The sequence below is a fragment of the Trichechus manatus genome, unplaced genomic scaffold (assembly GCF_000243295.1).
Source record: "Trichechus manatus latirostris isolate Lorelei unplaced genomic scaffold, TriManLat1.0 scaffold00149, whole genome shotgun sequence".
In the NCBI taxonomy this organism is placed as follows: domain Eukaryota; kingdom Metazoa; phylum Chordata; class Mammalia; order Sirenia; family Trichechidae; genus Trichechus; species Trichechus manatus.
Window position 1 is genome coordinate 3,502,647 of NW_004444085.1, and position 22,954 is coordinate 3,525,600.

Consider the following 22,954-nt stretch of genomic DNA (forward strand, 5'->3'; position numbering starts at 1 on the left):
GAGAGAAAAAGGAAGGATAGATAGCAGCTAAAGTCAGGTACAAGGTTAAAGGAAATTTTTGTTTTTTAATAAGATAGGAAAAACGTGTAGACATTTATGTGCTAAGAAACAGCAAGCAAGGGAGAGGAACTGAAATGAGACATAGACATCAGTGATGGAGCAAAATCCTAGAGACTGATCAGATCACAAGGACAAGCAGAGGAATGAGCCTGCACCAGGAGAAGGAAAAACTCTTGACCACATCAGTACATCAGTGTGGGCAGAAAAAGGGGGGAGATCAGAAAATTCACACCCTATGGACTCCATTTTCTCTGTAAGGTGAGGTCATCTGATGAGACTGGGAGAGGGAAGTACGGTAGGAAGTTTGAGAAGAAGTAGAGAAAGTCTTCAGTAGCCGCTAATGGAAGAATATGAGCAAGTAACAGGATTAACAGTGCTATGTGGAAGGCCCCGAAAAGACGGAAAAATTCATTTGCAATGGTCCCAATCTGAAGAGTTGTGTGATTTCCTCCAATAACACTCAGAGCATCAACGATCGGTAGATTTCAGGGTGGATGCAGATGAAGAACCAAGGGAACAGATCCAGGTGAGCCAAGAGTTGTGCTTATTATCTTCTAATGGTCATATTAAAAAGGGGAAAAAAACACTACACAATATAAAAGGTGTTACCAACCCTCATGATGTCAGGATCAATATAATCAGCTACATTATGGCCTTCCCAGATCTCTGGTATCTTATCATATTTTTCAGATGAATTCATTAGGTCCCAGTACTCTAAAGTTAAAAAACAAAAAAAGTCAAGTTTATGGTATTAATATCTTCAGCTATGATGTGCCCAAATTACTGCTGTTATACCAAGTCATATCTTTCTATATAGATAACAGAACACTTGTATTCAACACTACAGAAGGAAAATCCTATGATTAATAATTACTCCAAATATTGTCCAAGGTTATATCAGTATCTCAGGGCCAAGTGCCCAGAGAATAAAATCAAACATTAAAAAAAAAAAAAACAGAAAAAAAAGGGAAGAAAAATACCCGAAGGAAAACAAAAGGTATGAATAACAGATAACAACATCACCCTGTTTCAACATTTCTATGTTGTAAAAGCTACAAAGTAATCCACTCATCCTAAAAGGACAGAAAATTACTTAGAAGGGGAAAAAAACTTCACAGAACCCTATCAGAATGCAATGCTAAATCTTCAAGAAATTAAAAATGAACAAATATGCTAGAAGACATTTCCTTACTAAATTTCTTTCACTTTTCTGGAACACTTCACATGCAAATTGGCATTTTCACAGATAATGATTACACTCTGTTCTCTACAGTACTTACTCTGAAGGTTCAAAATATAATCATCTCCCATTTCCAGCTCAATATCTCGCTCCTGCAATGGATAAAAAAAAAATAATCAGTTTTATTTTACCTTTCACGTTTAGAAATGCTACGCACCCTCCTTGTTGCTATGAAATAATCTCTTCTTCCAAACTAACATCCGATCCTTTCAATATCCCGTGGATTCAGTTCCTATTTCTGGTAGGAAAGGTGTTTTTATCATCTAACATACTATATATTTTACTCATATATCTAGCTCACTGCTATTTCCCATCAACTAAAATGCAAGTTCCAAGAGAGTAGGGACTTTGGCAGTTTTTCACTGCTACGCTCACAGAACTTAACAGTGCCGGGCATCTAGGAGGCTCTTGATATGTGCTTAATGACCCTAATCCTCCATTACTAGTGATGCTTACAGGTATCTGCCTTTCTCTTCACAATTAAATCAGGGTGAGAGTTAGTTTAAAGAGACTTACCCTTTTCTTTTTAGGCTCCTCAATCTCCATTCTCTTCTTACGTGCCACTACTCCTGCCGGGATGAAGGGAGGCCTCTCCTAAGAAGGTATTTTTGAAAATGTGTATGTAAAACACCTTGCTGAATGAGAATAAAACTTTTAAAATAATTAAAAACTGGAAGAACGTAGTCAATGTCACTGAACTGTGCATGTAGAAATTTCTGAAATGGTGTATCTTTGGCTATGTATATTTTCACCAAAAAAAAAAAAAAAAGGTCGAGAAGGGAGAGGGTTGTTAACCAATGTCATAAAACAATATGTGTACTACTGTTTCATGAGAAACCATTTGTTCTGTAAGCCTTCACCTGAAGTACAATAAAAATAAAATAAATTTTTTTTAAAAAAAATTAAAAACTACAAGCAAATTCTCCATCTGTTAGGGACAGAAAAACATAATCAGACCAGTCAAAATACCAACAGATTATTCTGGGGAAAGGAGTGGGTTGCAAGACAATTTAGGCAAGGATGTCAAGAAGAGCCCACGAGCAGATCCTAAAGCTCAGTTAGAAAAAATGAACATCAAAATTACCTACAAAATCATGGAAAAAGAAAAGTAGTACAGGAGAAATAACAGTAGATCAATAGAAGAGAGACAGACCTTAGACATAAATCCAAGTACATATCAGAATTCGGTGGAAAGATGAATTAATTATAAGTAGACTTGAGATAAATGGCTAGCCATTTGAAAATAGAGCTGGATAACTACCTCCACCTGCCCTTCTTATAATAAATTCAAGACACAGGAAAGACTTCTTATTGGAGGTAAGACAAAAATTAAACCATGAAACAACCAACCAAACCCACTGCCATCGAGTTGATTCTGACTCCTAGTGACCCTTTAGGACAGGGTAGAGATGCCCCACAGGGTTTTCAAGGCTGTAAATCTTTAAGGAAGCTGACTGCCACATCTTTCTCCCGCAGAATGGCTGATGGGTTCCAACCGCCAGCCTTTCAAGTAGCAGCCGAGCACTTAACCACTGCACCAACAGGGCTCCTTAAACCACAAAAGTAAAGGAAAAAGAACAAAGATAGTTTTTTAAGAATACTTGTGGGATGAATGATAGGCCTTCTACATGTGACAAAAAAATCCAGCATCCATAAAGGAAATATTAACATACGTTAGTAATTTTTTAATGTATAATTTCTTTGAGGTAAAAAATAAAGATCCCCAAAACCAAAAGTCAGATGGCAAAAAGAGGAAATTTTCACAGTACATATGACAAAGGTCTGATTTCCTTAGTATACAAATGACAAATCAAGGAATAAGACAAACAGTCTAATGCATGTAAAATGCCAGTAAGTATATAAAAAATGCTCAACTGCACTAACCATTTAAGAAATACATCACAACGATAAAACCATCTTAAAATACTAGAGCAACAGAAGCTAATATCCAATGTTGTAGGTGATGTAGGGAAACATACGTTCTCAAACTATTAGCAGAATATAAATGACAAAGGCATTTTGGAGGACAATAATATTTTCTATGTACATACCTTGTGACTCATCTATTCCAATGCTTAAAATTTAACCTACAGATATGTGCAAAACTCTGCAGATATACATGTCTCTGTACAAAACAGAAAGATGAATGTATAAAGATGTGCACTCCCGCTGTTTGCCAATGGCAAGAAATTAGAAATGATAGAGGACTGCTTGATTGCAGTACATACATACAATATAAATGAAAATGAATGAGTTGGAGCTTCATGTGCTAATATAGATACATGCACATGATATATTCTTAAGATAAAATGCACATTTAAGAGAATGTAATACATTTCTGTTAGTGTTTAAAATACATATTTTCAATATGCTTATATACCAAAACACCACCCGTCTGTCAGTCTGTTGTATGTGCTGTGGTGGTTTGTGTGTTGCCATGATGCTGGAATCTATGCCACTGGTATTTAAAATACCAACAGAGTCACCATGGTGCACAGGTTTTAGCAGTTTCCAGACTAAGACAGACTAGGAAGAAAGGCCTGACAATCTACTTCCAAAAACTAGCCTTATGGATCACAGCAGAACACTCCCAACTCGCTTGTTTTGGACATATCATCAAGAGGAGGACATCATGTTTGGTGAAGCAGAGAGCCAAGAAGGGTGAGGGAGACCCTCGATAAGATGGATTGGCACAACAGCTGCCAACAATAGACTCAAACATGCTGAAGTCTGTGAGTTTCTTATTCATTCTTTGTACAAAAGGTTGCCATGAGTCAGAGTCAACTCAACGGCAGCTATTTAGCTACCAAAAAATTTTCTGGAAGGATAAAAAAAGACAGAATTAACAGTAACTGCCTCTGGTAGAATGAGAAGCAAGTTTTTAACTTGGCACTTTATACTCTCATTCACATTTTCAATTCTTTATCATATACACACAACTTCTACTATGAGAAACTCAATGCCACTTACGAAATTTACGTGTGTTTAACTGGATCTATAACCCCTGAGAAAAAAAGCATCCAAACAGCATCTACTGACTTTGTATCAGCAACACAATAATCTCACTTTTAAGGCATTCTGAAAAGCCGATCTTACCTTATCATCTCTTTTGTTTGGCACAGCTAAATGCAATCTGTTCAGCACCTCATTCACTTTATTTCCTTTCATTTTGGTTTCAACTCGATGAGCCAAAAGCCTATCACAAGCCTAGTAATGTATAAAACAAAGGACACAAAGTCACAAAGACAGCACAACAGCCACCTGTTAAACCTAGAGAAGAATCAAGAATCAGAGTCCCCATTAACCAGCAGATTATGGTCCAAAGGTTTATTTGTGTACATCTACATTCTTGGGACTTACTACTCACTTCCCTTAATAATATTTGACATATTGTCTTAGTTATCTAGTGCTCCTACAACAGAAATAACACAAGTGGATGGCTTTAACAAACAGAAATTTTTTCTCTCACAGTCTAGGAGGCTAGAAGTCCGAATTCAGTGTGCCAGCTCCAGAAGGCTTTCTCTCTGTTGGCTCTAGGAGAAAGTCCTTGTCATCAATCTTCCCCTGGTCTAGAAGCTTCACAGCACAGGGACCCCAGGTCCAAAGGACGCGCTCCACTCCTGGCTCTTCTTGCTTGGTGATAATGATGTCCCTCTCCTCTCTGCTCGCTTCTCTCTTTTATATCTCAAAAGAGACCGATTCAAGACCTAATGCTGTAGATTGAGTTCTGCCTCATTAACATAACTGTGTCTAATCCTGCCTCATTAACATCATAGAGATTAGGATTTACAACATACAGTATAATCAAGTCAGATCACAAAGTGGTGGACAACTATATGATACTGGGAATCACAGCCTAGCCAACCTGACACACATTTTTGGGGGACACAATTCAACTCATAACACGTATGGAGGCTAAATTCTCAAGTACCACCTCAAAAGTCTATTTAACTAATGATGTAGCACACCACACTCACATAAAGAGGAAGAAGCTTCAATCTCTCTTCAGGCTGAGGGCCAATCTTAGGCAAAATTCTGAAAAACTTGGCAAAGTTCACCTTTAACCTCCTTCCACACCCTACTCTGAACCTTCTTCCCAACATCAGTGACCCTCTCCAAGATTCTCAGTGCCCTACAGCTGTCCTTTCTGAAGGACTTTAAAAAATATTCTTAACTATATGTCATTTTCCACCTCATGTTTCTAACTTGAGCACCTAATCCCTGAGTAAAATCAACAGAATCATTGTCCTTTTTTAATTTCAAGAAAAAAATAATACGGAAAAAAAAAGATAGCATGTGAAATCTAACATGAAACTGCCTCCCCCAAGTTGTTTCTGCTTTTCATATTTTTTTTTCCTTCTACTTCTGAACAGGTCCCATAAACACACTTTTCACAGTAGCTCCTATGGAAGTATCAGCAGGCTAAGAGACACAGCAGATAGTCATTTTAAGTTAAAATGACCTATGGTTAGAATTACCAACTGTCTTAAGTTATCTCGGGCTGCTTTAACAAAACTACCACAGATGGGTGGTGGCTTTAACAAACACAAATGTATTTTCTCACAGTTTAGGAGGCTGGAAGTCTGAATCAGAGTGCTGGCTCTAGGGAAAGGTGTTTATTCCTTGGCTCCTTGGTGATCTTCATGTGGCATGAAGTCTATCCTCTCCCATCTTTGCTTCCTGCTCTCTGCCTAATCAGCTTGGTTTATACTTCAAAGGTGATGGGCTTAAGACACACCCTACACTGATACGGCTTCATTAACATAATAAAGAAAACTATTCCCAAATGGGTTTACATCCACAAGTATAAAAACCAAACCAAAACCATGGTCATCCAGTAGATTATGACTCATACCATCTTATAGGACAGGGTACAACTGCCCCGTAGGGTTTCCAAGGAGCGGCTAACGGATTTGAACTGCTGACCTCTTAGTTAGCAGCCCAACCCAACTCTTAACCACTAGGATAAGGAATTACAACACATATTTTGGGGGCACACAATTCAATCCATAACATAAACTATCTCTTCAAATTCCCACCACGCAATCAGGGATGAGAAGCCCTAGTGTTCAGGTGAAGGTGTTTAATGCCACCTTACTCACCAGTGCACTATTCATTCCTAACTGTCTAGCCAGTATGAGTGCTCAGAGTATTACCAATACCTAGATAGAAAACTGTTTCTTCCCATGACTGACCTTTTAAATTAAGAGAAAGACAGTAAAAGCACTGATCTCTGATTTTGAGGAAGCACTGACCTCTGTTTTAACCTTAATAACGCCTTCCTCAGTCAGGGTGCTGGTCTCTACTACAGGAAATCCTTCAGTCTGCAAATCTATAAAGATTTTCTGGGAATACAAAGGAAAATGAGAAATGCATTATTTATTTACTATTACTCAAATGGATGTTGCAAATGTTTATTGTTCAACACCTGTGGTTTGTTTTTAACTCTTCTGAAGAACAGAAATCTCTTAAAAATAGCTATTTTTTTCCTATATTCTTCCATGATTAAGAAACTACAAATCACTAGGAGGATCAAACCACACTATAGCAAGCAAATTCCAAGGCTCTCTAAACATTCTGTAACACCTCATCCTCCAACAAGGAGACTTTTAAGTAAAATTAATATATCAATGGCCTACGATGTTTTTAATGCTTGTTGTTAGAAAACAATATAAGAATGTTTCTGAATCTAGACACCTATAAATTACTAAGACTCTTAAGAGACTTCATTTTTATGCCCCTCCATCAAATGAGTTTTATAACTAAATTTGACTATCAATTAGATGCAGTGTGACCAATCCTATCATACTTATTTAAACTACTCCCCAAAAAGGTATATTTCCATTATTACAGGGTTTAACTTACCAGTTTAGAAATTTCCTCTTCTAATGGAAACCTGGTTTACACATGATGGTAAACATTCACTGTATGTAAAACCGGTTAATAATCTGCTTTGCAGTGCTGCTTTGATAAAGTTACCCTTTGCTGTTGAGTTGCTTCCAACTCCTAACAACCCTATAGGACAGAGCAGAACTGCCTCATAGGGTTTCCAAGGCTGTAATCTTTATGGAAGCAGACTGCCACATCTTTTTCCCATTGAGTAGCTGGTGGGTTTGAACAGCTGACCTTTCAGTTAGCAGCCAAGCGCTTAATCTCTGCGCCACCAGGGCTCCTTTTGATGAAGAAGCACCACTATAAATTATTAACTATATAGTAATTGTATGTTGTTGTCGTTAGGCATTGTCAAGTCAAGTCTGACTCACAGTGATGCCATGTGACAGAGTAGAATTGTCCCATAGGGTTTTCTTGGCTGTGAACTTTATGGAAGCTGAAAGCCAGGTCTTTTGCCCATGGAGCCGCTGGATGAGTTTGAAAGGCCAGCCTTTCGGTTAGCAGCTGAGCACTTAACTACTATGCCACCAGGGCTCCTTAGTAATATTATAATAGCTACCAGTACCTACCTGTTTTCCAATTTCATTAAATCTTACCAACAACCCTATGATACAGGTATTACCTCCATTTTTCAGACAAAGAAATTGAGATTCATAAAGGTTAACTAATTTCCCTAACATATAGCCAGAAAGTGGTAAAGCTGGGACTTGAACATATCCAACCCCAACACGTGAGCATTTAACCACTACATTTCTTAAACCTTTCTGGTGCTACCTACTCTCCCCTCTTCGCGTGTGTGTACGTCCATTGCTGTTAAATCGATTCTGACTCATGGCAACCTCTCGTGTTAACACAGAGTAGAACTGCTCCATAGGGTTTTCTTGGCGGTAATCTTTTATGGAAGCGGATCACCAGGCCTTTTTTCTGGGGTGTCATTGTGTCATTGGGTGGGTTTGAACTGCCCACCTTTTCGTTAGTAGACAAGTGTGTGCCACCCAAGGACCTTCTCTTCCCCTCTACCACCCTCTAATTCATTTTAGCCTGAAAACTGAAATTACAGTAGATACATGAGTTCTTTTAAAGGTAAGTTAATTCTCTGAGGTCCATGTTTATAAAATTAGTAATTTAAAGAATACATTATAGCTCTTTAAAGAAACCAGTCTGGCTGTTTTAAAAAAATGTAATTCTTATCAAATATTAAATTTCCAAATAGAACAAGAAAGAGACACTGAAAGAAGGGTAGAATACTCCTTCTATCTGAAGGCCTTACATTTTATGTCAACAAAGTATATTCCAGGAGAAATGGCTGGATCTAATTTATTATTTACTGCAGTGGTTCTTGTCAGTGTACATCAGAATCACCTGAAGGGCTTGTTTAAACACAGACTAGTGAGTTTCTGATTTGGCAGGTCTGGGGTGACGGACCAAGAATTTGCATTTCTAACAACTTCACAAGTGAAAGTGATGCTGCTGGTCCAGCACTCCAAGAACCACTACTGCAGTGCAATGCCAGATTATCCTGAACGATGCCTCTTAGAAAGGACTGCAGGGTCAAATTAGTTTGAAAAACTATGCATAACAGTATTATCTTCCTCATGGAAATTTACAGTAAATACTACATATTCAAGGTTCTGAAAAGTCGTATATTGCACCAGTTTACAGAAACTCATTTCCCAAACATATTTAGCCAACAACCTCTTTTTTTAAGTAATACTTATGAACATCCTTTCTAACCATAAACTTTAGAAAATATTGCTCTAGTATACAAGATACTTTGAAGCAGGAAAGAGATAAAGCATATCTTAAGGTACTCTGTTTTCTAAAAGGCATCAATTGAAGATGCGAGTCCTTCTTACATAAAGTAAATGTATTTACCAAAGGTTATATATAGCAAACATTAAACACATGGACTTTTTTTTCCCCACAGACCCGAAGATAGAGGAGGAATCAGGAAACCTATATTTTAATTTGCCACTGAATTTTTATAATGGTCATGTCACTGAAGCCATTATATTAACTATAAAATGAAAAACTGGATTAGTATTGCTAAAATTCCTTCTATACTTGTGTCTAAAAATGAGATTTGGAATTAGTAGATAAGCAGCATTGAAACTGTTACAAAACTATTTAGGTGATTTACCTGATCATCTTCAGAAAGTTCAGCTATTTTCTTCACATCACACTTGTTTGCTACAACTATAAGTGGCTAGCAAGGAAGAAAAATAATAAAATTATTATCTTCACACTGTAGGTCATAAACTAAAACATTCGTTTATCATGCTCACCTTATTGATAAAGAGAGGCCTAATGTTTTGGAAGAGTTCAAGCTGCTCCATCAATCCATGCCCACACTGCTCAGACAGATCCATCACGTACAGAACAGCAGCGCGAAGGTGGGCCAGTGCTGTGATGGCCTGCATCTCGATGGTGTTCCGATCCTCCAGAGGATGATCCAAAATTCCTGGAGTATCTACAACCTAAAAACCACACTTCATCATTCCAAAGCATACTTATTTACACACCTACTTACAAACATCCAGGAAGTATTCACATACCCAAATCAGACCTGACAAAATTAGTCAGTTAAAATAAAGGTCTCCCAAACTAAATATGATAAAATGAACAAAGGACTGAGGGAAAAGTACTAATTCTTAAAATGTATTTAAAAAATGGCAGTGGAGGAATCCTGCAGAGCTCATAAAAAAACTAGTCAATGACCCTAACAGAAAGGATTCCTCTTTCCATTAGCAACGTCATAAAATTTAAAACCTGCAATAACTGACAAACCATCTGTCATGGATTGAGTTGTGTCCCACAGAAATATCTGTCAGCTTCGCTGGGTCATGATTCCTAGTGTTGTATGACTGTGTGATCTGACGTGATTTCCTTATGTGTTGTAAATTCTATCACTGTGATGAGGTTATACTGATGAGGTTTACAAGATTAGATAGTGTCTTAACGCAATCTCTTTTGAGATATAAAAGAGAGAAGTGAGCAGAGATACAGGGGAACCTCATACCACCAAGAAAGCAGTGCTGGAAGCAGAGCGCATCCTTTGGACTTGAGGTTCCTGCGCAGAGAAGCTCCCAGACCAAGGGAAGACTGATGCATCACAAGGACTTTTCTCCAGAGCCGACAGAGAAGACAAAGCCTTCTCCTGAAGCTGATGCCCTGAATTTGGACTTGTAACCTACTGGACTATGAGAGAATAAACTTCTCTTTGTTAAAGCCATCTACTTGTGGTACTTCTGTTAGAGCAGCACTAGATGACTAAGACACCATACCATGTCTTAAGAATTACTTTATAGTAACAGAGCACAAACAGCAAAAGACAAAATTAAAAAAAGGGACCTCATAAATTAAAAACTTGTATTCATCAAAAGATTTTACAAAAAAATGAAAAGACAAGCTACCAACCGGGAGAATATCTTCAGAAACCATGTATCTGACAAGAATCTAATAACCAAAATATATGTAAAACTTCGACAACAAAAAGACAATCCAGTAATGAAATGGGCAAACACCAAAAGGGACACTCAAATGGCCACCAAACACGTAAAGGATGCTCAGTGTCATCTGCCATCAGAGAGATGCAAATCAAAACCACAATGAGATCTTTTTAACAAATGGTGCTGGCAAAACTGAATGTTCACTTGTAAAAAAATGAAACAGGACCCATATCTCACACCATACATAAAAACGAACTCAAAATGGATCAAAGGCATAAATATAAAACCTAAAACTATAAAGATCATGGAAGAAAAAGAAGGAACAACACTAGAAGCCCTAATACATGGCATAAATAGTATATAAACCATAACAAACAATGTACAAACACCAGAAAATAAACTAAATACCTGGGTTCTTATAAATTAAACACTTATGGTCATCAAAAGAATTCACCAAAACAGTAAAAAGAGAACCTACGCACTGGGAAAAAATTTTCGGTTACAATGTATCTAACAAGAGTATAATCTCTCAAATCTATAAAATGATTCAACACCTCAGCAACAAAAAGACAAATAACCCAATTAAAAAATGGGCCAAGGATATGAAAGGAATGTCTTCACCAAAGAAGACATTCAGGTGGCTAACAGACACATGAAGAAATGCTCGCAACCATGAGCCATTAGAGAAATGCAAATCAAAACCACAATGAGATACCATCTCACCCCAACATTACCGGCACTAATCAAAAAAAAAGAAACTAACAAACGTTGGAGAGGCTGTGGGTAGACTGGAACTCTTACGCACTGCTGGTGGGAATGTAAAACGGTACAACCACTGTGGAAAATGATATGGCACCTCTTTAGAAAGCTAGAAATAGAAATACCATACTATTCAGCAATCCAACTCCTAGGAATATATCTTAGAGATATACAAGCCATCACACGAATAGACATATATGTACATCCATGTTCACTGCAACATTATTCACATCAGCAAAAATATGGAGAAACAGCCAGTAGTGAAAATGAAGTCTTGATACATGCTAGAATATGGAAGGAGATGGAAGACATAAAGCAGAGTAAAATAAATCAATCACAAAATGACAATATTATATGACCTCACCAATATAAACAGACAAGAAAAGGCAAATGTATAAAGAACAAAGTTTATTAGTGTTTACCAGGGGCAGGAGGGAGGGACAAAGGGGGATCAACAGTGATGAAAATATCACACTGATTAAGGATAGGGTTGCACAGCCAATTATTGTAATTGCTGTCAGTAAGTTGTACGCATGTAAAAAGCTGAATTGGCAGATACTGTGTGACAGATACATTTACGACGACAAGGGGTTAAAAAAAAGAGTAGCTGCCGAGGCTGCTTGCGTACAACCAAACACCTCCTTTAGGGTCACAGTTTCATGGGACATCCCAGTTAATTGGCCTAATTAAAAAAATATGTAATGCCCATCAACAGATGAATGCATAAACAAATTATGGTATATACACACAATGGAATACTACTCAACGATAAAGAACAATGATGAAACCAGAAATATCTCAAACATGGATGAATCTGGAGAGCGTCATACTGAATGCAATCTAAGTCAATCACCAAAGGACAAATATTGCATGAGACCCATATTACAAAAAACCAAGAAAAAGTTTACGCACAGAAAAATGCAATCTTTGATAGTTACAAGGGAGGGGAAGAGTGGAGAGGGAAAATCACTAGATGGTAGACAAGTGTTAACTTTGGTAAAGGGAATGATAACACACAATATAAGGGAAGTCGGTACAACCTGACCAAGGCAAAGTCATAAAAGCTTCCTGTTGTTGTTACGTTAGGTGCTGTGCAGTCAGTTGTGACTCATAGCGACCCTATGTACAACAGAATGAAACATTGCCCCGTCCTGAGCCATCCTCACAAATCAATGCAATGTTTGAGCCCACTGTTGCAGCCACTGTGTCAATCCATCTCATCCAGGGTCTTCCTCTTTTTCACGGACCCTCTACTTTACCAAGCAAGATGTCCTTTTCCAGGGACTGGTCCCTCCTGATACATGCCCAAAGTACACGAGTTAAAGTCTTGCCATCCTCGCTTCTAAGAAGCATTCTGGCCATACTTCATCCAAGACATCATCCACTTATCATGATGTTGCTTATTGGTCCAGTTGTAAGGATTTCTGTTTTCTTCATGCTGAGGTATATAATCCATGCTGAAAGCTGTAATTTTTGATCTTCGTCAGTAATTGCTTCAAGTCCTCTTCACTTTCAGCAAGCAAGGTTGTGTCACTTGCATATGACAGGTTGTTAATGAGTCTTCCTCCAATCCTCATGCCACGTTCATCATACAGTCCAGCTTCTCGGATTATTTGCTCAGCATACATACTGAGTAAGTATAATGAAAGGATAAAATCCGGATGCACACCTTTCCTGACTTTAAACCACACAGTACCCCTTGTTCTATCTGAAGATCTGCTTCTTGGTCTATGGATAGGTTCCTCATAAACACAATTACGTGTTCTGGAATTCCCATTCTTTGCAATGTTATCCATAAGTTGTTATGATCCACACAGTTTAATGCCTTTGCATAGTCAATAAAACAAAGGCAAACATCTTTCTGGTATTCTCTGCTTTCAGTCAAGATCCATTTGGCATCAGCAATGATATCCCTTGTTCCAAGCCCTTTTCTGAATCTAGCTTAAATTTCTGACAGTTCCCTGTCGATGTACTGCTGCAACTGCTTTCGAACGATTTTCAGCAAAATTTTCCAAACACCCTGAGGGACCAAGTTACTGGGGCTGAGGGCTGGGGAACACGACCTCAGGGAACACCTAGGTCAATTGGCATAACACAGTTCATAAAGAAAATGTTCTACATCCTACTTTGGTGAGCAGCGTCTGTGTCTTAAAAGCTTGCAAGCGGCCATCTAAAATTTGTCTATTGTTCCCATCCTGTCTGGGGCAAATGAGAATGAAGAACCAAAGACACAAGGAAAATATTAGTCCAAAGGGCTAATGAACCACATGAACCACAGATTCCACTAGCCTGAGCCCAGAAGAACTAGATGATGCCCAACTGCTCTGATAAGGATCACAACAGAGGGTTCCAGGCAAAGCAGAAGAAAAATATAGAACAAAAGTCAAACTCAACAAAAAAAGACCAGACTTACTGGTCTGAGAGAGACTGGAGGAACCTCTGAGACTAAGGCCCCTGGATATCCTGCTAACTCTGAACTGAAGCCATTCCCAAAGTCCACCTTTTAGCCAAAAAGTAGACAGGCCTATAAAACAAATAATAACATATGAGGAACACAATTCTTAGTTCAATCAAGTACAGGAGACCTGCCCAAAAACAAAGACGAGAAGGCAGGGAGAGACAGGAAAACTGCACGAATGGACACAGGGAACCCAAGGTGTAAAGTGAAAGGGGGAGAATGCTGACACAAATTTGTGGATTGCAACCTATGTCACAAAATAACTTGTGTATAAATTTTTGAATAAGAAACTAATTTGTGCTATAAACTTTCACCTAAAGCACATTAAACACACACTCACATACACACACACGAGATCCCATTTCACTTCCACTAGGATGACCAAGATGAAAAAAAAAAACCAAAATAACAAATGCTGGCAAGGATGTGGGGAAACTGGAACCCTTACCCACTGCTAATGGGAATGCAAATTGGTATAGCCGTTGTGGAAAACAGTGAGATGGTTCTTCAAAAAACTAAAAATAGAACTACCATATAACCAAGAAATTCCACCCTTAGAAATACACCCTAAAGACTTGAAAGCAGAGACTCAGAGCCTTGTACACCAATGTTCTCTGCAGCATTATTCACAATAGCTAAAAGGTGGAAACAACCCAAATGCCCATCAACAGATTAATGGATAAATACAATGTGGTGCATACATTCAATGGAATACTACTCAGCCAGTAGGAGAAAAAATGGCTTGATACATGCTACAGTTGGGATGGAGCTTGAAGACATGATGCTGAGTGAAATAAGCCAATCACAAAAGGACAAATATTGTTTTACCTCACTTATATAAAAAAGACAAGAAAAGACAACTGTATAGAGACTAAAGTTTATTAGTGGTTACCAGGGGTGGCAGGGAAGGGAAAAGGGGGGATTACTGCTTATGAAGTACTGACTTTCAGTTTATGGGATGGAAAAATCACATTAAGGGTAGAGTTGTACCACCAATTATTGTAAATTGCTGTATACCTGTAAAAAGTTGAACTGGCGAAATTTGTGATAGATGTATTTTCAACAACAACAAAAAAAGAATACCTGCTGAGGCTGCTTATGTACAGCTAAAAGCTTCATGGGATTTGGTTTCTTGGTTTGGGCATTTAGGGTCATGGTTTCATGGGCCATCCCAGTTAACTGGCCTAGTAACATGTTTAGTGCTTCTGTTCTACCTTCTAGTTCACTGCATAGTGCCTGGGGTCTTAAAAGCTTGCAAGCAGCCCAGGAGGGCACAGCAATTAGTCTCCATTTGCCTAGAGCAAATAGGAGGAGGAAATGGAATGTGTGGCTAATAGCCTCCATGAACAACTGCCTCCTTTGCCATGAGACCAGAAGAACTGGATGGTGCCTGAACATTTTGATGAAAGATTCCATAGAATAATCCTGATCAGAGGGGGAAAAATGCAGAGCAAAGTTTCAAATTCTCATGGACTCCAGACTTTCTGGAACCATGGAGGCTGGATGAACCCCTGGAACTACTGCCCTGAGATTATCTTTAAATCTTAAACCAAAAACATCCTCTGAAATCTTAAAATCAATACTTTAGCTTAACTAGTAAAAATGCCTGCCTTGAGCATTATGCTCTTTTAAGAACTATTTATACTGGATCAAATTGATAACAGCAAGTGAAAAGAACAGATAGGAATCTTAGGTGGTAGTGAATTTATATTAATGGAGGAGGAACAACTCAGAAAAGGAGGGTGAGAATGGTTGGACAACTCGAAGAATGTAATCTATGTCACAAAATGGTACGTGTAGAAAACTGTTGAACTGGTGTATGTTTAGCTATGTATAGTCTCAACAACAGTGAAATAAATAAAAAAGACTTCCTAATTTACAAAATTAAAATTCCATTGGGAAAAGACTGCTTCATGTGTTTAAATAGTTTATGCCATTTCTAATGACAAAAGTATAAATGATGACAAAGAGCCCTTCATTTCAGTAAAAAAAGGCACCATGACTAATAAAATGCAGAAAGCCATGCTGTCAGCTTGCTGCTCCCTTGAATAACATCATAGAAAAGAGAATTGCCTTTATGTAACCCTGAAGCTCAGCTAAATTTTCTTTAGAGAAATTTCAAGTTCTTGGTGACTCCAAAAACATTTTCCTCAGCTCCACAGAATCCTCTCTAGAGGATACTGCTCGTAGTTGACTCTATACTAAGTGCAATATTAAACGGACAGATCGCTTTAGACATCATCAAAATCAGTTCCACTAATTAAAAGACACCTGTTCAACCTTTAAAGATAAGAACTCTCACCTGCCAACGAAGATACTTATAATCCATGTGCCCAACAAACAATGATTTAGTTGTAAAGGCATAAGGCTGGACATCCACATCGGCTCTTGTCACCTTAAAACAGAACAATCAAAATTTCAATAATTATAAGACGTATTATACCCTTTTTTAAAATACCTTTTATTTCCCTCTGAAACACCTACATATTATCAAGACTTGTTTTTTGTTTTGGTAGAAAAAACAAACAAAGTGGCCTTGTGGGATTAAACTGTGTAAAAAGGAGTTACTCAACTTTTATAAATAGACTAGCTCTGCTTCCCTCATACCACCTGTCCAAAGAACAAGAACATGAATTAGACAGCAGAAAGGACAGGGGAGCTCAGCATCTGGAGAATACTCATCATTTAAATCGAAGCCCAAAATCTCTTCTCTAATTCTCCCAGTTTGTATCCCACTATCAAAGCAATGCCCAACAGAATTTTCTATGATGGAGATGTTCCATATCTGCACTGTTCAATACAGCCCCTAGCCAGATGTTGCTAATGAATTCTTGATATGTGGTTACTATGACTGAGAAATTGGATTTTTTATTTCAATTTTAATTAATTAAAATTTAAAAAGCCACACTGCCAGTGGCTACCATATTAGCTCACAGAGCACTATCCTAGTGTGGTAAGTTCAGAGTATGCTTAAATGTTATTTGAAAATGTGTTTAAAAAGACTTGGTACTACAGACCTTTGGTGTGTCACCATGTCATGGCAACTCCTGGATAAAAAATAAAAACCTATAAATCTGTCTCAAAGCAAGTATTCTTGTCACCAAGTAAGCTATAACATATTGACAATTTTTTTTTGCATCTGTGCTATTGTTTATAAATCCACATTTTAAATGCTCTATCTAGTCTTTTCAGGTTCCTTGAGCTCTGCTAAATTGTCCCAAAGCACTAAGTTACTGAATTACTTAAATATTAATGGAGAGGGTTCCAACTTCTCCACAATTAATAACTCCCTAAGGTAAATAAAGAGTGGCTCAGCAGCTTACCACTATAGTGGACCAAACTGTGAAAGCTGATACAGCAACCAAGGTGACAAATCAACCAAGAAACACCTTAAGAGACTGGGAAATTTCAATTCAGTAAGTGTAGTGTCTGCAGTAAGTAACTCCTCTGGCCATACCATTCCCAGAATATGCTGAAATAACACATCCTTCGAAAAGTTTCCCATTTTGTAACAAAAGTTTTTTTAAATATCTCAAATGGCTTACAGAAATTTATACGCCATATACAAGAATCAAATAAAAGAAAAATAAAATGGGTTCTGTAACTACAATATAAATCTAGGTTCAAAGAGCCAATCCTGCCTATGAGGAAATCAATTATTTTTAGGTGTTTAATACTCCTGCAGACTAGGATAACACAGTTGGCTAAAAATATTACCAAAGTCATCCTAAATCCCAAACACCCAGAATACATAGCAATTTCACCTAAAATAATCAGATCATCAGCTTTATAATGAAAAAACAGACCAACCTTATTGATGAAGCTGGATTTTCCAACATTTGGGTACCCACACAAAAGCAGTGTTCTGGTATTTGGATCAATGGTTGGCAAACGGGATAAATGTTGACGCACTATGAAAAGTTTCAATTAAATGTGTTTAATTTTCTAAGAAAACTTACAAGACTCAAAGTTTAAGATTTGCTTGAAATTTTCCTGTTGACTTAATTACACTCCAGCCCATTATATGTTACTTACATAATTAATCATAATTATATATTAATTCTCACCCCCCCATCAATTATAATGTAAAAGTGATGGAGAAAATATAAAAGAATGAAAAAAGGATTAGTTAAGAGTCAACATGGTATACAGAATAATGTTTCCCAAATCTGGCTGTACCAAGAATCATATTGCTAAGCCCTTCTTGTTACTGTGTGCCATCGAGTAGATTCCAACATACACTGACCCTGTAGGACAGAGTATGACTGCCCCATACCATTTCCTAGGTTGAAATCTTTTCAGGAGCAGATCGCCAGGTTTTTTATTCCTGCGGAGCTGCTGGTGGGTTCGAACCACCAACCTTCTGGTTAGCTGCCAAGCACTTAAGCAATGTACCACCAGGGCTTCTTTTCCGAGTACCTACCAACCCAGTATTCTGATTCAATAGGTCAAAGATGGGCTTTTTGAGTAATTTGAGTAATGCTTCAATATTGGCGTACAAATATATGAGTCCTTGCTTTAAAGTCTTTTGGGTATATATAAAGGAGTGGAAACGCAGGGTCAAATGGTTATTGTTTAACTTTTTGAGAAACTGCCAAACTGTTCTCCATAGCAGCTACATCATTTTACATTCCCACCAGCAATGGACAGGGTTCCAATTTCTCCACATCCTCACCAACACTTATTATTTTCCCTTTGTTTTTTACAATAGCCATCCTAGTCAATGTGAAGTGGTATCACTATGGTTTTGGTTTGCATTTCCCTAATGACTAATGATGTTCATCTTTTCATGTACTTATTCGTCATTTGTATATCTTCTTCGAATAAATGTCCATTCAAGTCCTTTACCCATTTTTTGATTGCATTGTTTTTCTTTTTGTTGTTAAATATTCTACTTTAATTCGGAAACTATCCTATTAAATAAAAATTTAAAAACCACTGCTATCAAGTCTATTCCTACTCACTGCGACCCCATAGGGTTTCTGAGGCTATAAATCTCTATGGAAGCAAAAGAGCTCAATCCTAACACACACCACAAAAAAGCATTTTTTAAAGAAAACCAATAATAAGTAGAACTATGAATCATTTTATTTTTATATAGTTTGGTATTTTCTCATGAGTTATAGTATCTATAACTTACCTACTAAATATGAAAAGGGTAATTTTTCTCAATAAAACCTGAACACCCGCTGCCATCGAGTCGATTCTGATTCACAGCGATCCTATAGGACAGAGCAGAACTGCCCTATAGGGTTTCCAAGGAGCAGCTGGTGGATTCGAACTGTGGACCTTTTGGTTAGCAGCCGAGCTCTTAACCACTACACCACCAGGGCTCCATTTTTCTCAATGGTGCTATTAATTTGTAAGCATTGTAAGTGCTAGTCACTTTTTCAATAAAAACAACTAGCCTATGAGAATAAGAACACTGAGAAAAAATACTTTTTTTTCCATCTCTAAAACAACACATCTCGCAAGCAACAAATAATAAAAATGAACACTCCCCAAAAAAGGTTTTCTTCCACTCCTAGGTATATACATAAAAGAATTGAAAACAGGGACAGATATGTGTACGCCAATCAATGTTCACAGCATTGATCACAACAGCCAAAAGGTGGAAATAACCCAAGTGTCCTGAATGGATAAACAAAGTGTGGTACACACATCCAAGGGAATATTATTCAGCCATAAAGAGAAATGAAGTTCTGATATATGCTACAACATGAATGAACCTTGAAAACATTGTGCTAAGTGAAATAAGCCAGACATAAAAGAACAAATATTGTATAGTTCCACTTATGTAAAATATAGAACAGCACATTTAGAGAGATGGAAAGTAGAGGTTACTAGGAGCTGTGGGGAGGAGCATGGGGTATTACTGGTTAATAGGTACAGAGTTTCTGTTTAGGGTAATGAAAAAGTTTTGAAAATAGATAGCGGTGATAGTTATTCAACATTGTGAATGCAATTAATCTCAATGAATTGTACGTTTGAGGAACTGCCAAACTAAATTGTACATTTTTATTTAAAAATGGTTAAAACGGCAGCTTTTATGTTGTATGTATCTTACCACAATAAAATACTTTAAACAAAAAAAAAAGAGTAATTTCTAAGCAAGGATCAAGTATCTTACCAGAAGATACTAGAAACCATTTTTGCTTATGTATAACAAATACCTTGTTCCAAGTACTCCAAGCTCTGTTTCTGTCTTTTGATAATAGTACACATTCGCCCAAGGGCAGCACGTTTCAGCTGTTTGCAACGGTAGAGAGAATCTCCATATTTCATAAGTCGCACATAATCTTTAGCAACACTTAAAAAAATTAAAAAATACTTGTTATTTTTTTTTTCACTTCTGATAATAATTTAAAAGAAACTACATTAAGAAAATGCCTTACTTGTCCACTAAATTTTTGGCAATATTTATTTGTCCTAGAGCCAACTTGTAATGATCCTTGTCATAGAGAATATTCATCAAATCAGCATAAAATGGATGGATATCCTATAATAAAGAACAAAACTGTCATTTTGGTCCAAAAGTTCCTCATCCCTACATGTTAATAATAAAGAGTAAATTTCCTAAGGAAATATATTCCACCTTTTCCTCTCTCCTCACACATCCAGCATCTTCTCCCCAATCCTCACTCTCTCGGTTAATGGGACTTATGCATTAGATCCCATCCCCTCTTACTACTCAAGAACTTAGTTCCAGGAATCCTCTCCTCTGTTTTTCATTTTTAATTCTTCCATCTCTACCTGATGATTCCCACCAGCCTACAAACATGCCATTATTTCTCAAATTTTTAAAATATTAAAAAATCCTTTTAACCCATTCTTCTTCCAACCACTGTATCTCCAGGCCAGATCTCTTTCATGAGCTTCAGATTATCTGGCATTTCTACCTGGATGACTTATACACATGTCACAATCAACACATACAAACCAAATTCTTGATTTCTCCTCCACAAACCTGCTCCTCCTTCAGTCTTTCCCATCTTGGTAACTGGCAACTCCACTGTCCAAGGTGCTAAGGTCCAAAATCTCGAAATCTTTCTCCATTCTTCTTTCTCTCACATTCCACATCTATTCTATAAGCTAATCCTGTCAGCTCTACCTTCAAATGATATCCTGAAGCCAACCACTTCTCAACACCTTCACCACTACCACAAGCTCACCAAGATTACTGTATTAACCTTCTAATGTCTTATCCTTCTACAGTCTACTCAAAACACTGCAGTCAGTCATCCTTTAAAAAGGTAAGTCAAAGCCTGTCACGTCACTGCTATGCTCCAAACCCTCCAATGGCTTCCTTGAGAATAAAACTCAAAAGTCCTACAGAATTTGCCTCATCCCAACCCATTACCTCTCTGAACCCATCTCCTAGTATTCTACCTCTCATATACTATGCCTCAGACTTCTGGGTCTCCTTATTCCTCAAAGACATCATACTCTTGACCTCAGGGCTTTAGCACTTGCTGTTTTTTTGCATATAGTGCTCTTTCTCCAGATAACCACATGGGGCTATCTCACTTCAAGTCTCTGCTCCAATGTCACCTTATCAAAGAAATAACAATTCCACTCACTGGCACTCCCTATTCCCCTTACTCTGTTTTTTTCCCATCTGACACACTACGTATTTTCGTGTTTACTATCTGTGTTCCCCACTAGAACAAGAATAGGGACTTTTTATTCACTGCTGTATTCCTTCTGCCTAGAAGAGTACGTAACACATAACAAGCATTCAATGAATGATGATAACGCAATCTAAACCTCTACTCTGAAACTGTTCTCGGATAACTATTGTTTGTAAAAAAACAGGAACAGAATGTTCATAATTTGAATTCTCCCACTTTTAATGTATAAAAAATAATACTAAGGATGAAAAAAATGAAACTTCTTACAAAGAAAAGAACCATAATTTTTTTTTGCTAAAATCAGATGTTTGCTAGTATGAAATTCACTGTTCATATTCTTAACCTCATTCTCATCCCTTTTTCATCCCCAGTATCTTCTAGTACTTGCCTTCCCCCAAGAAATTATTCATTCAAGAAGCATCTATCAAGCACACTGTGTCACACTCTAAAGATGGATACGACTATCCTCTAGTAGGAGTTTTTACTTTTTAAACACTTTACGAAAGTGTTCAAAAACTTTTTTAAACAACTTTATTTTTAAACAAGTCTTTATTATCTTCTTAAATATTAAAAAAAAAATATTTCTCTACGCCTTTACCTACCTTCAGTCTATTTTGGGGTAACGGCAAATTTAGGCTCAACAACATATTGTTGATCCCGTCATATTTCATAATGTGTAAGAACCTTGCAACCATGTGATCACAACACAGGGGTCTTCTTAAACTCTGTTAACAGACTTTGCCAAGTAGTTTCTCCTCTTGTTTTTTCTACAGCTAAATAAAGGCCAAACTGTAATATGTAGCAGAATTAATATACACTGAGTTCAGCTTTGTTTTTTTTTTTTGGGGGGGGGGTTAATACAGAAGTCAAAGCCCCCCATGTGAAGAAAATGGTCAGTGCTGAGCTGACAGTCATTTGCTGATGACAAGCAATAAGATCACAAACACTGGTGGACCTTAAGCAGGTGGACCTTAGATAAGTGACCCAAGTTGAGACATAGGAAAAAGAAGCCTCAGAAAGAGGGAAGAGATGATGAAGCCCAGACAAGCAGAAGCTTAAAAGCTGACAAGCTTACAGAAGATTCTAAGCTTCTGAATGTATAATCCACAGCTTTCAAATAACTTGGGCCCTCTTAAACAGGGCTTGGTTGGGGTAAAGGAAAAAAAAACAAGAAATCAAAAAACCTGGATTCTGTTCCTAGCTTTACCACTTACTTTGGCAAGTCAGTTACCTTGTTCCCCTCACTTTCTCTCAAATGAGCACACTAAACTGGTTAAACACTCATTATTTGTAGGTTTTGCAAAACCACATTTGTAGTAGCACACACAGATAACCATACATTTAAAAAAATTTCCCCCCGAGTCACTTACATCCAATTTGGGGAAATCTGCTAAGATCTGAGAGAGTCTGTCATGGTAATTCTGTTGAGTAAATTTGACTTTCCTCATGTAAAAATGTCTAATGC

At 37.5% G+C, this 22,954-nt stretch overlaps 1 protein-coding gene across 3 annotated transcripts in view; it reads right to left on the reverse strand.

Moving 5' to 3' along the window:
* Window positions 1–22,954, reverse strand: part of GTPBP4 (GTP binding protein 4) — a 44,722-nt gene that overhangs the window by 16,880 nt on the left and 4,888 nt on the right. For 2 of the 3 annotated variants that reach the window (XM_023740151.1, XM_023740152.1), the window contains exons 3-14: window positions 22,860–22,945; window positions 20,254–20,357; window positions 20,032–20,168; window positions 17,669–17,769; window positions 16,161–16,253; window positions 9,478–9,669; window positions 9,333–9,398; window positions 6,556–6,645; window positions 4,397–4,507; window positions 1,817–1,894; window positions 1,341–1,392; window positions 674–774 (exon numbers count right to left, since the gene is read on the reverse strand). In XM_023740151.1, the coding sequence (XP_023595919.1) occupies window positions 674–774; window positions 1,341–1,392; window positions 1,817–1,894; window positions 4,397–4,507; window positions 6,556–6,645; window positions 9,333–9,398; window positions 9,478–9,669; window positions 16,161–16,253; window positions 17,669–17,769; window positions 20,032–20,168; window positions 20,254–20,357; window positions 22,860–22,945 (1,211 nt within the window). The remainder of the gene's footprint in view (window positions 1–673; window positions 775–1,340; window positions 1,393–1,816; window positions 1,895–4,396; window positions 4,508–6,555; window positions 6,646–9,332; window positions 9,399–9,477; window positions 9,670–16,160; window positions 16,254–17,668; window positions 17,770–20,031; window positions 20,169–20,253; window positions 20,358–22,859; window positions 22,946–22,954) is intronic. The other variant, XM_004385881.2, reaches the window with a different exon arrangement.